Here is a 16,558-nt window from a genome sequence, read left to right as displayed (position 1 = left end):
TATCTTGTTCTATTCTAACACTGACTACTGATGCCACTAACATGTATAAGTCACACACTGTACGCAAGTACACAAGATAAGATCAGTATTGCCTAAATGTACATGTTTCATCAGGGATGTGAGGGCAGGAGAAGACAGGTGGAGCTGTCAGGATGGTTGTCAGCTCCACAGACGCATGTAAGTATTTGAGCCGAGAGTAAAGATCAATCACTTACATGCACATACACATATTTGTCAGATCAGTCACTGAATGATGTTATGCGTGTGCTATCTCAGAGAAAGCTCGCAGAGTAATCGCCATGTGTTTCTTGTACCACATAGACAGTTTCAGGTCACTTTTTAATGAAAGCAGACAGTGTGATTGGTTATCGGTAGGTTTGATTTACCTGTGCTCCACATTGATTGCTCCTCTTGTCCTGCTGTTGTTCTTGCTGAGTGAGTCCAGTCTCCAAACCAATACAGGCACACTAAGAAATAACAATTTCTTCTGAACTCACTCCCAGCATCAAACTATCCAGGCCTCCTCAGATGCAAAAAAAAAAAAAATCTGAATGATCCTCAACTGTTCTCATTAAGTCAAAAACATTCCAAGAGCTGCGTAGCTACATAGTCTTACACTCAGAAAAGCTATGCACAGGACAGGTGGAAATTGAGAACACAAACACACTGCTTCTGTCACCTCCCCTTCATCCTATCTCCTCCCTCCCACCCTCCCTCCTTAACACTCTCAGCCCTGTGTGAAAACAAAGCTGGGGCAGGAGATTCCAGCAGCTAATCGTGGCAAACCTTAATAAGTGAGGACAGTTGTGTCAGAGGAAGGAGAGAGCAGCGAGTTGAGGGCTCTAGCAGCGAGGCTAGGAAGGGAGGAAAGGGAGTCAAATGTCAATGAAGGCATGGAAGTATAAGTGAGGTACCGTAACTGAGAGAAGAGACGCATGAACCAATGAAACGATGATTTGTGGTGCAGCACATGGCGCGAATTCTCTGACAGATTTGAGCCGTCTCTCATAAAAGACTGTCAAGGAGTGAAAAACAGCTAATTCTTAGGCCTCTGTAAATAACTGGTATGATCCTGTGTTACAGATGCTCACGAATGCATACTACATTTCCACTGTACAACATGTGAGAATGAAGGACGGCAAACGAGTAAACCTCACACCTACAGTGCAGCAATGTCGAGAGAAACCGTGAAAGTTAAGAAAAAATGTGCATATTTTTGAATGTATGGAAGCACGCTGAGTGATACAGTAACACACACATGTAGAAACTCAGACATATATGTTATTTTGCAGTATTTGTCCTAAGCAGCCATCCACTGTGCAGGCCCACTCTGAGTACATCTGAGGATGTACAGTGGATGTCAAGTTCTCTCCAGGGCCTGCAGCCCTTACACAGTACCACGACCTCTGACAGGGCTGCCAGCTATTACTGTCAGCGCACGGACTATAACAATCATAAATTCTCCTCAGCCTTAAAAGCAGCCACTCTGTGTGTCAACTCTCCCATCGAGACCCAGCAGGAAGGTAAGGTTAGAAAAGGACAGCAGTTTACAGCTGTAAGCACATTCTAGCACCAGAAGGCCTGGGGGTAGTGTTACAGGGGCACACTGCAGACCAGTGCCTCAGTCTCTCACAGTAATAAACACGGCAGTAAAGTTTTCACCACAAACCATTGTCTGTGTTTACTGTAGTATTTACTCAGACGTCTCAGTGATTTCAATTCTGACAAGTTGTTATGTTTCCACAAGAAAACCTGATTATATTTGTGGCTCAGTAGTCACATATTCAACTACTTTTCTGAGTGAAAAACATTATATGGGACCTTTTTAATATTAGTTGTGTCCTTGACAACAAGAAAGGCGTCATTACCGACTTGAACTCTTTACTTTTATAATCCATTGGATAATGAGACGAGAGGTGAGGGAAATCAGCAAACAGCATCCCTAAATTTATCTTAATTGCCAATAGAGGGAGTCAACTTCCCCAATTTTGTCTGGTGTTACAAAATTACACCTGGCAGATGGTGTAGCTGTTAGATGGATAGATTTTATTCCATATTTGAACTGAAACAATATAGCCCAGATTTATAGTTTAAGAAATGTACAATTTTTTTTAGAAGACCATTTGTCAGTTCACAGTTTACTGTGCCATAAATGACAGGTCCTCTAACACTGTCATGCTCATATGTATACTGAAAGATTTTATGATGGCTGTAATTGTTTCTTTTGCCCATATCAAAATCCACAGACCTGGAGCAAATATTTTCCCAAAGTTGGTCTCCAGCAAATAGCAGGCTCCAGCAAGCTGAGTTAATCAAATATTTATTTTCTAAAAGTTCATCTTTCAAGTACAAAATGTTACTGTCCCATGACTGCCACTCAGTCAAGAAGCACTGAGGAGGCAATTTGGCACTAAAAAGAATAAATATTTAAATAAAAATTTGAACAAGAATCATAAAAGCTACAAGGACATTAAATTAAACATGAGTCTGAGGACTGGCGGCAGTGTCCTTTGATTTAAAGAAATCATTTGATATTTTTTCCCCTTTTTATTGCATAGTGACGAGACAGACAGGAAGCAGTAAGATAGAGAGGAAATATGACATTCAACACAGATCCCAGGTGGGAATCGAAATGTGCGCGTGATGAGGAGAGCACACAGGCATCTTGGCAAGAGGTCCTATTTACCTCGCACTGGCCAAGCTGTCCCAGTTGGAGTGATGGCCTCACATTTCTACCCCACTAAATACCTGGCTGCCACAAAAGCACACACATTTACAGAACATGCAAATTGCCGAACCCAACCTCATACTAATGCCTTTGTTGAATAGAGACAGAGATCATTTCCTCTATGTAAAGATGAAGAAAGGTTACTAAGATGTTGACTTGAATCACACAGAATGCATTAGTATCTGCATCAGATAGGCCTACATACTGTAGTAGCCTGTAGAAACCTTGCTGCTTGTGTTTTGTCTGATAAGATTGATACATTTATTTATTGAGAAATGACCCAGAAAAACTATTTAATCATTTAATTCTATATGGCGACAGCTGTTGGTAGTGACCTCATAGCCCCACCCACCTTGGACCTGATCAGCCAGAAATGAAAACACCTGTGGGGGAGTGCAGGGCCTAGGTATATCATCCAAATCAACCGTGACAACCTGAAGAGCTCTATGTTGGGGTTGAGTCTGTGTTTGCTGCACATATGGCCAGCATAGATGTTATAAGAACCAGGTTTCTCTCATATGACAAAATGTATAGGCACCTTTTGCGTGAGAGAAGCTTTGCTGACTGGCCATTTAAAGAGGAATGCAGCTGCACACCTGAGAAGGTAGGAGAGGCACGATTTAATTAAGAGAAGTTGACAGCAGGGCAAGCACTAACTGGGACTAGGCCTACAGAAAGTCAGTTTAGGCTCAAGCCTAGTTAATTTCAAAGATGTGATCTTTATTGCCTTTGAGCAAAACAATGCTCTTTTTCAAACTGCTGTGATACAGCAGTTTGAAAAAGAGCATTGTTTTGCTCGAAACGTCACGCTATTAAATTTTTCTGAAGGGAGCTCATGGTGTGCGGATTTTTTTCTCTTTTTGCATTTACTCCTCGTTGATCCAGCACCCATCCCAATTGGGCCTACGATGTGCGTGTCTTTCTCTCTTTAATCTTTATTGCCTTTGTCATCTTAAGCTTAAGTTATGGCAGAAAATCTATTCATTTACTTTATGTGTTTGCAGATGGCCAGCGCCGGGTTTGTCCACTGCGGCACTGACAATGAGCCTGATGTTGCCTGTTGTTTCTTCTGTCTGATTGAGCTTGAGGGTTGGGAGCCCGATGATGATCCTTGGTAAGAAAAGTTTGTCAGGTTACACAGACCCTCACTTTTTTTTTTATTTTGTCATTTGTCATATTAGTCAGTAGTGTAGAAGCAGAGTGACATGCAGTAGCTTCAAATCTGAAATTACAACAGCCGTTGTAGGGCAATTGTGTATCACCAATGATTGAAATCGCCATGAAAAGTAAAGATGGCTGCCATGAAGTGAAATGGTAACTATTTTTTTCTGCCAAGGACTGAACACAAAAAACGCTCTCCTAACTGTGAGTTCCTTAAGACGAAGAAAGACTTCACTGAGCTGACCGTGGCTGAATACTGTTACATGGAAAAGGAGAGGATAAAGATCTACATTGTAAGTGTCCACAGTACAGTCCGTAAATTATGGCCTATGACATGTGACTTAAGCACTAGATATTTTGTTCTATGTTGAGCTTTTTTTCATTTTAATTTTTCCAGAGAAAGGTTTGTAACATGAAGATGGCAGATCTGCAGGAGAAGATAGACTGCACACTTCAGAGACTTCATTCTCAGTTGGACTCCTTATAACTGAAATTTTAATCTTGTTGCCACGCTCATCTCGAAGGCATCACAAGAGCCTGCAAACTTGACTGGATACTTGACACAATGGCAGTTTAAAATAATCAATAAAGTGTTTGATGTGTATTGCACTCTGGTTGTAGTATTGTCTTTAACCACAAGATGGTGCTTTTGTACTAAAGCTACAGGGTTCCTATGTCACAGAAGCTCTAGTTTTAGTGAATTCCCCATCTTACACCCAGAAACTTGACAAAGGCAATCTGCCATGAAAAGCTCACATTCATCAGGATTACAATGTGTGTTATATTCCCTCTTTACAACCAAATACTTACCATTTTCCTGAACGTGCCACCATCTCTACCACCCCTTTTCAAAACTTGACCCTGGACAGATGGCCTGAAGCCCCTCCCTTTCAATACCAACTGTTGCCCCAGTAACATCTGTTACATATAGGGAGATGGGAGAGGGCTCACCAGGACACTGGCCTTGCCCTATGAGAGGAGGCTTGAGGTTTCAGGAAATGCTGAAGGATGCTGCAGCTGACAATAGAAAGTGTAGAAAAAAGGTGCTCCTGCAGTAAATACTACTGGAGCGCTCCATCTTAGTGATGCTTCACTGCTCTCATTGAGTGTTTCATGAACAGCAAAGGTCTAACATTAAAATAAGTTGATGGAAACACTTGAAATATACATGTCATTTACGTAACGAAAACACGACGTACTGTAGGGCTCAGTTAGTGACGCTTTCCCCGGCGTCTGATGGGAGGGTTGGTTAGATGGAGGGCAGGATTAAAAGATGCCATCCCTTCTCCAACCTTCCACTGTTCTGGATTAATGTCTAATGTAACACTCTGGCCACTGAGCCCAGATCAGCTGCTTAATTCTCTTTTATCCGCCCGCTGTAGAGCAAATTGAAGAGGGGAATATATTGAGCCAAAAAAGTCAAATACCCACAGGTGATGTAACGTTTCAAATGAAACTGCTGTGCTTCAATTTTTCAGGGCTTCTCTTTTACTATACTCTTAAATCAATGCTACAGTGAAATATTCCCCATTTCACTGGAACGGTTCAGAGTATTCATTTAATAGATCTATATGTAGTGATTAGAAGAACATCAAATACATGAACCAGATTTTTTTTTTTTTTAATATTTTATACATTGTGTTGTGGTATTTGCACACATTCACAGTTCATATGGGGCATGTTTACAGTAATTGCTAATGTATCTTTAATCAGGGCTTATACCCACATATCATGCCAATCCACTTACATATGTGTGCTCCAGAAAATGAACAAAGAGAATGGCGTGACTTCTGTCTCTGTGTGGCACAGATGTGATAAACGCACATTTCTGTGGGAACGGTGCAAAGCTGTTGATTTGATTGGCTCAACAACTGAGGTGGGGGGCTTCCCTTCATGTTTTTCCCCCACCATCCTGGTGTCTTTTGCAATTATATAGGCTAAGTATGACCCCATCAAAATGTATTAAATGAGTCATTAAGATAATAGGAGTCTATTTTTCACCTTTTCGCATGTTTTTTTTCTTCTTTCTTTTCTGGTATAATTAATATACAAACTGGTATGCACTAGTGGCCCCTGCTGCAGTTTTCTAATTAATGAGTTTCTGCTAAACAAACTGTAAACAGTGAATGTAACAGATGGACAAACGGACAGATGTTACTAACAGAAAGTTTACAACCTGAGCTTTCCATCAGGCCCCATCTGTTGCTCCTGTGCTTGGTACCTCCCTCTTACCCTCCTCCAATGCTCCTCCACTCTCCTCAGCAGCATCTATCACTGAACCCTCTCCCCTGATGCCTCCGTGCACTGCCCTGAATGACATCAGTATTTACCCTTTCGCCTGACCTGTTTTAACCCCTAATAAACAAAGGCTAAATGAAATGCATATTGTCACTTCACTTATAGGCTTTAAACATCTCACATCCCTCACACTGTAATTCTTTAGATGTGCTGGCTAAAATTACCAACCAACGCAGAATAAAATATTACAAGGTCTGACATGTGCACAGATCAGATGATGGAGACTGCACAGAGGTCCTGCACCAAAGTCACGTGAATGTGAATCATGCTGAATTTACAGATTACGGGAGCAAAGTGAGACTCTTCCTTGCATTTTAATTAGTAAGAAACTAAAATCCCCTTTCAGTCTTTCTTGTCCCTCCTCCACCTCTAATATTCTCCCATGTCTTTGGCAGTGGGGCATGCTGGCTGCTTGCTCTCTCAGAGACCACGGCCCTCCTACCTTTGCTGTTTTTCTTTTTTTGTGTGTGTGCCCTCTTCCAAAGGGACCTCCATCTGTCCCTACACTCAGCCTATAGTGGTGTCCCAAAGCCCAGCAACTTCCACAATGCAGTGGGCGTGCAGAAGGGGGGCCAGAGTAAACATGACAGCATCCAGATCCCATTAGAAGCTCTTTAACTCCTGCAGCCTAATACTCTCAGAGAACTCTGGGAGGAGAAGGCCAGCCCCTTATCCTCACACACAATGTCACTTTTTACACCCACTCCCATAGGTAATGACTGTGAGCTGCCCCTCTACTCCCCTACTATTTTTTCCCTTTTCTCATACCACAGTAGATCTAGCTGTTATTTTGTATAATTTTTATTCTATTCCATTTTTTTCTCTCATAATACTGACATGATTATTTGAATGCACTTTATTTTAAATTACCAAATCTTCACAGGGTTTGCAGTGGTGTTTTATGAAAATATGTTGAGAGAGAGAATGATTGAATATTTGTCACATTGAATTGGAATTAACTGTTCTCTTTCCTCATTGCACTGCAGAGTTGATTCTGATGTGATATTGCAGTAAACAGACGAAGCATTGATAAAACATAACGTTTTATTTACTTCTATTTAATTGGTTTCACCATATTGACCGTGACCGACTGAATCCTCATCTTTGTACTTCTCTGCCCTCCTCCTGTCCCTACATCTTCTCATGATGCCAACTTTGCCATTTTTCATTGTTTTCATCGGCCTTGCCCACGTTTCATTCTCCATCAATCTTGGTCTTTCTTCTACCAGCTGCTGCTCTAAGTCTGGGGCGTCTCTGTCTCGGGGTGCTCCACCTCTCAACCTGGGCGCTCATGTCCCCATGCTCCCCACACAGAGGCGTCAGTGTGTGTGCGTGTGTGTCTGTGTGCATGTGTGTGCATGCGCACTGTGGCGCAAGAGGAGGATCACTGTGTTCACCCCAGCTTAAAGGCAGAGGGATTACCGGCACACAGACACTGATTAAAGCCTTCCAGCCTCCTATGGCCCCATTAATACAATCTTAATCACAATGCTTTATCCCTCCATCTCGCTCCTATGGATCAGGACCTTTTCATTTTAGTGGGAGCCACTCTTGTTTGGCCAGTGGATTAAGTGGGCTGCACACAGAAACTAAAATATAAGCACAAGGGAGCCAGAGGGTGAAAGAGAGAGTTAGCTTTATGGTATTTAAAATATATTTTTTTGGTCAGATTTAGTCTCTTGTTTTCAGTTTTCTGTGATGCCAGCCTCCACTTAAGTGAATTCACCTCATAGTTGTAGCTCATTTTTGATGTATTTATTAGAATGTATATAAAGATAAAATAAAAACAAAGAGCACAGAAGTTTAGAAAACAGCACTTGGAGTGCAGCTACATTAATTCTCTGTGGGCTGATATCTGACATGACCTCACTCTCTCAGGGGACTGAGCTACAGGTCGTGCTCTGCTGGCTGCTGCCTCGGCCAAGATGGCATTACAGAGCATGTGTTCCCCTCCATTACACAGACCCTTATCTTAGATAAGAACCACTTGATACACTCACATCTGTGTTTGCTAGAAAATACTTTAAGGTCAAGATTTTTGTAGTTCATTTTGAAGTGTTTTTACTATTAATGTTCAGCATCGCAAAGTTTCTCACATGCTTTGATAAAATATAAATCTACTTCAAAATATTAAATCCTAAAAACCCATAAGAGAAGAAAAGCTTGTGTCCTTTATCTCTCTAACTATTCCTTGTAACTACCAACAAACTATCTCTTCATTACCATTCCCCAATCTCCTGAGACTGTGTCCTGCATCTCTGTGTTTTGTAATCTTGTATCCAAAGTTAATTTACGTGGATTATTTCTATATCCACCCACTCATGTATTTGTACTCAGAAGGATAATCCACATACCCTGCCCCCCGCCGTTTTTGCCGTAACAAAACAGCAAAGACACAAAGAGGGTGTGCGCCAGCTAACTCTGCCAGTACTTTCTCACAGGCCAAATGTCTGCCTGTGTGTAAAGCTATGTGTCACTCTTATGCCAAGGCTGACACACAAGAGCAAAGAGGACAAACTTGTGAATGAGGAGCAAGGACCTCAGTCACCTCTCCTGCCCTTCCCTTCTTTTTCCTCTTCTTCTTTTCCCTCCAGCACGTCGCTGATTTCCCTTTCCCTCTCTCTCATCCCTCTCTCTCATGCTCTCACTCTCTTCTCTCTCTTGCTCCGCAAATTGGCCCAGCTGTCCGTCAGCCCCCCCGCAGTTCCCCCAGCTGCCTGCCCTCCCCGAACGAGAAACCCCACAACAATACAGGTCACAGGTCAAGAGAAAGAACAGGCTGCGCTCACAATGGACCAGTGGCGCCCAGTATAACAATCGCTCCCTTTTTCTCCTCCAGCCTCTTCCCCACTGTTGCCAGAACTGGAAAAGGCAAACCTTTGGAGAGGTAGCTGAAGGAGGGGGGGTAAAGTCCTCTCGGACAGCAGCCTCCCAGGCATCTTCCCCTCTTCACAGTTGCCTAAACGACCGTAGTGATGCACCGGCGCTTGCTCTCACCACTCCATCTTTGCACTCTGCCACCCTATTCTTTGTTTATGTCAAGAGCCATCATGTGCTTCAACACAGTCATTAAAGTCAAATCTGAGACTTTTGTCATCAGTTGAGTGATATAAATGTGTTAGGAGCCTCGCTAGTTGGACCTGATCTAAAAAAAAAAAAAAAAAAGGTATCATAGTAATGTACATTTTATTGCATCTGAGATGAAAATTTAGATCCAAAATTCTTTGGCATGTATTTTTCAGTTGCATTTTAGAAATCATACTTTTAAAAGGCATCTGGTCCGTTGATATATTAACCATATCCATATTCATATGCTGTGTCTCTCAGTAGAAATGTGGTGCTTTTGTCTCATTGAGTTAATGTGAATGAATTCTTAGAAAATGTGTTCTTGCCCTACAGTGTTTTGGCATGAGCTAGATGGGAAAATGGGGCATGTGGGAGAGAAAGCAAATGATAGGGACTCAGTCTAAAAGCCTCTGTGACACATTCACCTGTTCCCCAGAGCTGTTTTCCCATGGCCCACAACAGCCTCCTGCCTGACCTGATAGAAACCCCGGAGCAAAGGCTCTGAATGACTCGCTCATACACACAACTCACACGTCCTGCAACAGATATATACGTTGCTATACGTGCTCCTTTATTTTGGCAACTTCAGTTTTATACATTGTGGTTCTGTTTGATGTCAGTGTGTCTGTGTTTCCTATTGTGAAATGAAAGAGAGACACAAATTAAAGATTTGTCTTATTTTGTCAGGGATTGCATTTTCATCTTTTTTGACGATGATGTACCCTCGTACCAAAAAACTACTTCATATTCCTGGATCTATTGTTTGAAAGCTGAATATCGTCACTGCTATGATACAAGTGAATAGTAAAACAGCTGAAATTAAGTGTGTGAGAAGTGAGGGATTGTGATGTTTGAGTTTTCATTGATTAACCTATTTCAATTATGGAAATTTGAATTTTATTGTGAAATTAGAGAAAATGATCAAAATGACTGATTGCACATGTAGAAGCAGGAATACTTTCATCTGTGCCTCTTGTTAACCTCACGACAAGTACAAATGCAAAGTCAATTGGAATTATTTATTTTTTTTAATCATTTTAAAAACCTCACTGTATATTTAATCTTAAAATGATATCCACATTAAATAAGTGCAGGTGCTTCATTTCAGTGAACTCAGTTATATTGTGAGGCATAATTAATCTGAAGTTCAAGTATCGGTTAACAGTTTAACAGAAGAAAACACAAGGAAAACATTGTTATGGAAATAGCATATAATATAAGAATATTTATTCAATTAAGTGCGAAACAGAAAAATATTTACAAGAGTACATCATGACAAAAATGTGACCAAATGTGAACAAGTACCTGAAAGACCTCAAATAAATAATTTAAATACAGTACAGCTGCCAGTGATGACAAACCAAGAAGACAGTGAAACAAAAACTGTGCTGAGAAAAATATAAAAAGGACAGGACCTTATCAAAATAAATATTAAATACAGATATAAATAAATGCATTGATTTTCATATGGTGTGGGGGACATTGGCTGTATGCCTCAGTGCACAATTTAGGCTGGAAGACAATTAGATTTTTTTTATTTTCATGGAGAACTAAGAAAATTTTTATGTTTTTGTTCAAACCCGACATTTGAAACATCTGTGTGCATCAGGGCCTGATTTGGTAAATTAGTTCTTAGTTCCACTCTGTAACAACTGAGGGGGCAATTTATTCAGAAATAATTAGAATGCAAATACCAACATATAATTATAACAAAAAAAAAGAATAAATAAAATATTAAAAGTTATGGGTGCGTGTTTGTATCAGGTAGATTGAGTTGAGGTGACAAGTCTCTCTCTCTCTCTCTCTCTCTCTCTCTCTCTCTCTCTCTCTCTCTCTCTCTCTCTCCCAGAGAACTAGACAACATAAATGCAAACCATGTTTTCTGTACAGTCATTACCTTGGCCATTGTTTTTACAGCAGTTTATTGAGGAGCAGTGCCCCTCCCCTGGCTTGTTTGATAGCAGTCAGTCACAGGTCCTGGCGGTTCCTCGCGGTCACATTTCAGATGCTACTCATCTGAGAGGTGATCAAGTGAGAGGGAGTGAAGGAGTCAAAGGCCACATCCAGGGGCAGCTCATAACGTGAAGCCTGAAAGAGTGGGTGGCCCTGAGGCCCACCTGGTAGACCACCTGCTACGGAAGTGGGGTAATGGTGTGACGAGAGGTAGTGGGCATGGTGGCCAGGGTGGGGCGTGTAGTTCCTCTCTGACTCGTGGGGAGAAGGCTCCTGCTTCAGGGCAAAGTTGCCACTGATGCTCAGGGGAGGGGTGAGGGGCCCATCGTACGGTGGGGTGCCAGTGCTGCATTCGTTAGGGGAGGGGTTGTCATACACAGGCCCCTTGAATCCCTTCATGTGGAGGAGGTGGGATGCCTCCAGGGAGCCATAGGGGGGGCTGGGAAGGCCTGGGGATGGGTAGCTGAGGGGATGGCCAGCCTGACCCCCCACACCACCCACTCCCGGGCCTCCACACTTGTCCTCCAGCTTGTTGAGCATCATCGGACTCGGTCCCAGCTGCAGGCATCCAGCCACGAGGTTACTGGTGGGTTGAGACAAACCTTTGCACAGCATTTCCACAAAGCCATGGCTCTCTGGGGACTGGCCACTGTCAAGCACCTCCGACAGGGCCCAGATGTAGTTGCGGGCCAGCCGCAGAGTCTCAATTTTTGACAGTTTCTGTGTCTTGGAATAGCAGGGCATAACTCTGCGCAGATTATCCAGGGCATCGTTCAACCCGTGCATACGAGAACGTTCCCTGGCATTGGCTTTGACCCGCCTGACCCGAAACCTCTCCTGTCTAGCTTTGGTCATCTTCTTCTTCTTAGGCCCTCTCCTTTTGGGAGCATTTTCTCCATTTGGTCCAAGCTCCTCTTCATCTTCCTCTTCCTCTTCCTCCTCCATATCTTCACTGCCAATTTCTGTGAAGGGGTGCATCAGGCCATGGCGCCCCCTCATCTCTGGGCTTTCCTCTCCATCCTGAGAGCTACCGTCCTCCTCCAGCCAGCCGAGGGAACTCACCAGCTCGCTCACGTCCCCACTCTTCCCAAATGGTTTGGTCATCATTTTGATCTGTAGAAACAGCACAAAAATGTCCAATCACTCAATAGCCTATTGCTGTACTATTTTTTTTTTTATATCTGTAAATGTGTGATGTCAGTGCTCAAAGATAATATGTTGTATTATAATTAATTGAGGACAGGAACTGGATGAGGTGTCTGTAATGACTGGAAACTTATGAGCATGAAATACAGAATGAGGGCTGACATTTCAGCACTGCAATGTGGGCAGGTCATTGCTCTCACTCAAGAGCTGATACCTCTGTCCAACAACAAACCCTGCAGCTGGCTATTTAAACTGTATTATACTGTGTTATTCGCATATAAAGAAGAAGATGGCTGTTTTTATAGGAAGGTTTCTGAATGCCCCCCCCCCCCCCTGCTGTTATGCTGTCCTTTCAGAGACGCTGTCAATCTGGGACACGACGGGATTTACTCAGAATATAAAGCTCAAAGATTAAATAAGCAATGTACAAATCAACAAACACGTGGATGAGCCAGCCACATAATGTTATAACATCATTTTTTGTTTGTATTGTTTTTTGTTTTACATTTTGCAATAACAAATACATACATAGCCTACAGAGATAATATATTGTTAATATATTGTTTTTAAGGGAACCTGAGATTTAAGACTGGTGATTTTCTGTTGTTTTGAAAAACTGTCCTAATTAATTATTGTGCACTAATGCGTAAAGTGGGACACTTTAGCCGACAACAGCAGTTTGAATTCAGAACTTAAGGAGCACAAGTGATTATGCATAAGAACACTGCAAATCTAAGACTTTTATTAGAGTAAAAACGAAAGCAAATATAAATCAGCTCAGGTTATTTATTACATAACATTACATATTCCCATTTTTGGATAATTAATAAAATAATATCTATTTTAGACAGCCAATATTTCTTTATTTTAAACGCATACCTAAAAATGAACACACAGTGCGCAAGTAAACTCACCTGTTTGGATTCAGCACTTGCTCAACAGAAAACCCTTTTTCAAAAAGACCAGCAGCTGAGTGATAAATCCAGAGATGCTGCGTTTCTCTCTTCGCGAATCTGACAGTGTCCTTAACTCTTCTCCTCCCTCAGATAGCCATGAGTGCGCAAGGAACTTTCATCTCCAAATGGCAAGACCCGGCTGAGTTTTTGGGCTTTAGCCTGGTAAGCCCCTCCCCCTGGCGCCCCACCCACCACCAATTCATCCAAACGCGCGTGGCGGTCTCGTGGCCATAAGTTTTACCCAAATAGCCTGAGTGATGTGCAAGAGAGGGGGCGCGCACCAGTATGCATATTAGGAGGTCCGGCACGGTGATGGATGAGTGAGCGCAGAAAATGCGCGCACAGGAAAACAACAGTTTAGATGGTTTTGTCAAATTATGTTGAGATCAGAACATGTAAGATGTTCCAGCTTCAGTACAGTTTTCACAAGTTTTCATTGCCATGTACCGCCTCTTACAATAATTTCCAGTGCTTCTGCTCTATTAAGGCCTATATAAAACTATGTGAATGCCTGAAAGCGGAGTGCCCAATATCCCTATTTTGTAAACTAAAAAGAATAAAAAAAATAAAAAATAAACATGATTCATCATAATTCACTTAATTTCCCATCTGAAGCATCACAGATTTGGTTCACCAAATCTCTGGTTCCGTCTAAATCTGGTGTGTACGGAGGCTCCAACACTTCTTAATGTAGGACAGACAAGTAAAACAAGAAATCCAGTTTGATGTCGTGTGTTAACTATCTTAATCGATTGTCCATCTCTTCATTAGTCGGTTGGATTAGAAATTTTCCACTTAATTAAACACAGAGTAGGCCTGGTCTTCGCTGCTTAAAGAGACGCTCTTCCGAGTGTGCGTATTTAAGTGATTTTGACAGCTTGGTGTGCAGAGAGCAGGTGTGCGTTGTTCTGCCGCCATTCAATTGTTTTCTTATGGCTCCGGGGACTATCTGATTATTTGAATGACTGGTGCGACGATGAACACAGGTAGCCTACATTTTAAAAAGCGCGTGTGTGTAAAGTGTAAATGTTATATCCGCAGACACAGACGTGACTATATTTATTGTATACTGTAAATGATATGTTACTGTGTATTTGTGTCTTGTTTTATTATCCTGAATTTCAGTTAGGCCTATAGGTTAGTCAGTTCCCTGACACGGACTAGTTGACTTTTCAACTCAGTAGAACCTATCCAAGCCTTTAAAGCCTATATGGCCTCCATTGTTTATGCACTAATCGCATCTCAATATTGAGCATTTTCTCAATTTTGACTACAAATGCCACGGCATAATAAACGGCCGCCAGTCCTCGTGCGTGGCGAGCCGCAGCGCAGTGGGGGTCTATTGTCATCACTGGCCATTGACAGCCGGAGTCTCGCGAGTCGCACGTGCCCCCGCATTGATCCCATTGTGCGCGCGATTGCGCACAGCTGTGCCCGAGACGGAGAAGTTTGCCAACCGCACCGAGCTCTCCGTGTTTCTGAGGGTAACGTATCTGAAGAAATAAGAAGTGGTCACGTGGCGAATCGGCAACATCGCATAAAACAGCCACTTATTCAACGATTTATTGAACAGACCCTAACAGATGGCTGGATATAGGAAGCGTTGGGGGGGAGGGGGTGGGGGCATCTGTTGCTTGGATGCTCACGCGTCACTCGCTCTCCCAAGATGATGTCTCGTGCTGAAACAGCGTTTATCCACTGCGCTAACGGCCCTAATCGCTACTGGTCAGTGCACAGTGCACTGGCCATAAAGGCAGGGGGACAGAGAGGAGGAGCCCTGTGTGTGTGTGTGTGTGTGTGTGTGTGTGTGTGTGTGTGTGTGTGTTTTGCTCTATGTGAACCAGACATTACATGTGTAGAGCAACAACTCTAGACTAATGTGACGTGCCCAAAGCTCCCCAGGTACATGCACCCCTACGCCCTCAAACACACACACTATACTCCTCTGTCCCATGAGTGTGTGCATGGCCTCCACCACACCTGCAGCCTACATAGGGAATTGGAGCCACGCAGTCTCCCACAATCCCCATTGGTTTCCCAAATGACTGAGTGACAAACGGAAAGGGAATTGCCCTACTCCCATTTAAGCTGTAACATAGATAGCCAACCTTCTGGAAGAGGTCATGGTGAGCACATCTGATCCGAACCAACTTTTGATGAGTTTGCATGATTTTAATGTTGACCATATTACTTTTTGCACAAAGCATATTATCCACCCACTGATATTACTTCTTAAGAAATTTGAAGTGAACGTGCACAGATTTAGAGGAAGAGTTTCAGAGTATACATTTGATTTTAGTGCCTGTAGTGCAGAATGGCTAAGAATAAAAGTATGTTCATCTTATGAGCTGATTTGTCCAAAAAGTACCAGTCTTACATTAGCTATTTAAGTGCTGTTGTCTCTAGTAATGGGGGTAACCCCCTTCATTACAAAAAACACTGCCACAAGTGAGTTGTCTCTCGCTCTTGTCCCCTGGGACTCAGAGTGGAATGGGAGGGATTTGTGCGCTGTGCTGACAGATGGGTCCTTGTTCCTGTCTTTTTCTTCATCTCTATCTCCCTCTCCCTCTTTCGCTAAAACACAGACACACTCACACACACCAAGACTGCACGAATACAATAGGAATTAAAGCTCTACACACATGCTCCCTGGTCTACTCCTGAAAGCTGAGCCCCTTGTAGTGATCATAAAAGATGGAGAGCGTGGATTTGTGTGAAGGTTTGGCATGCACAGAGGTGGGGGTGATGTGGCACAGGGTGGTGAGGTTACAGAGGTGAAATTGTGTTGTTGTCAAACAAAGATAAAATAAAATAAAAAAAGTTTGATTGTCAACCAGTTTTACTTGTATAAAAGTTTTATGTCGTGATTTTGAGATGAAGAGAAGTTTCAATAACTATTTCTTGTGGACATGCACTTTATCTGACTGCAATACAGTAATTGTGTGTGTGTGTGTGTGTGTGTGTGTGTGTGTGTGTGTGTGTGTGTGTGTGTGTGTGTGTGTGTGTGTGTGTGTGTGTGTGTGTGTGTGCGCGCACGTGTGTGTGTGCGTGTGTGTGTGTTAAGAAGTCCCATGGCTCAGTTCTCTCTATTTGCTGCTCACTGAAGCTGAATATGGTTACGCAGCCGACTTTCCTGAGGGAGAGAATGAGAGGCCTACTGACTCTGCTGCACACTGGGGAGCATCAGTGGTCTGACACACACTCACACACACGAAGACAGAGAGAGAGTTGTGAATAATGGACTTTTAAC

General features: G+C 42.6%; 3 protein-coding genes across 4 annotated transcripts in view; 1 reads left to right on the top strand and 2 right to left on the bottom strand.

Annotated features, from left to right (window-relative positions):
• The window catches only part of znf385a (zinc finger protein 385A), a 57,936-nt gene extending 57,287 nt beyond the window's left edge, over positions 1-649 (bottom strand). The window contains exon 1 of the mRNA XM_083974716.1: positions 387-649. Within this exon, the coding sequence (XP_083830842.1) occupies positions 387-399 (13 nt within the window). The 5' untranslated portion in view covers positions 400-649. The remainder of the gene's footprint in view (positions 1-386) is intronic.
• Positions 1-4,461, top strand: part of birc5b (baculoviral IAP repeat containing 5b) — a 35,500-nt gene extending 31,039 nt beyond the window's left edge. For both annotated transcript variants that reach the window (XM_083974717.1, XM_083974718.1), the window contains exons 3-5: positions 3,733-3,842; positions 4,065-4,182; positions 4,287-4,461. In XM_083974717.1, the coding sequence (XP_083830843.1) occupies positions 3,733-3,842; positions 4,065-4,182; positions 4,287-4,376 (318 nt within the window). In that variant the 3' untranslated portion in view covers positions 4,377-4,461. The remainder of the gene's footprint in view (positions 1-3,732; positions 3,843-4,064; positions 4,183-4,286) is intronic.
• A 6,793-nt stretch (positions 4,462-11,254) lies between these two features.
• neurod4 (neuronal differentiation 4) lies at positions 11,255-12,313 on the bottom strand (the record flags this gene model as incomplete). Its single annotated transcript, XM_083975173.1, has 1 exon — positions 11,255-12,313. The coding sequence occupies one exon, from the start codon at positions 12,311-12,313 to the stop codon at positions 11,255-11,257; it is 1,059 nt and encodes a 352-aa protein (XP_083831299.1).
• Positions 12,314-16,558: the final 4,245 nt, after the last annotated feature.

Source organism: Trachurus trachurus (genome assembly GCF_905171665.1).
Source record: "Trachurus trachurus genome assembly, chromosome: 7".
Lineage (NCBI taxonomy): Eukaryota > Metazoa > Chordata > Actinopteri > Carangiformes > Carangidae > Trachurus > Trachurus trachurus.
This window is presented reverse-complemented; position numbering and strand designations above follow the sequence as displayed.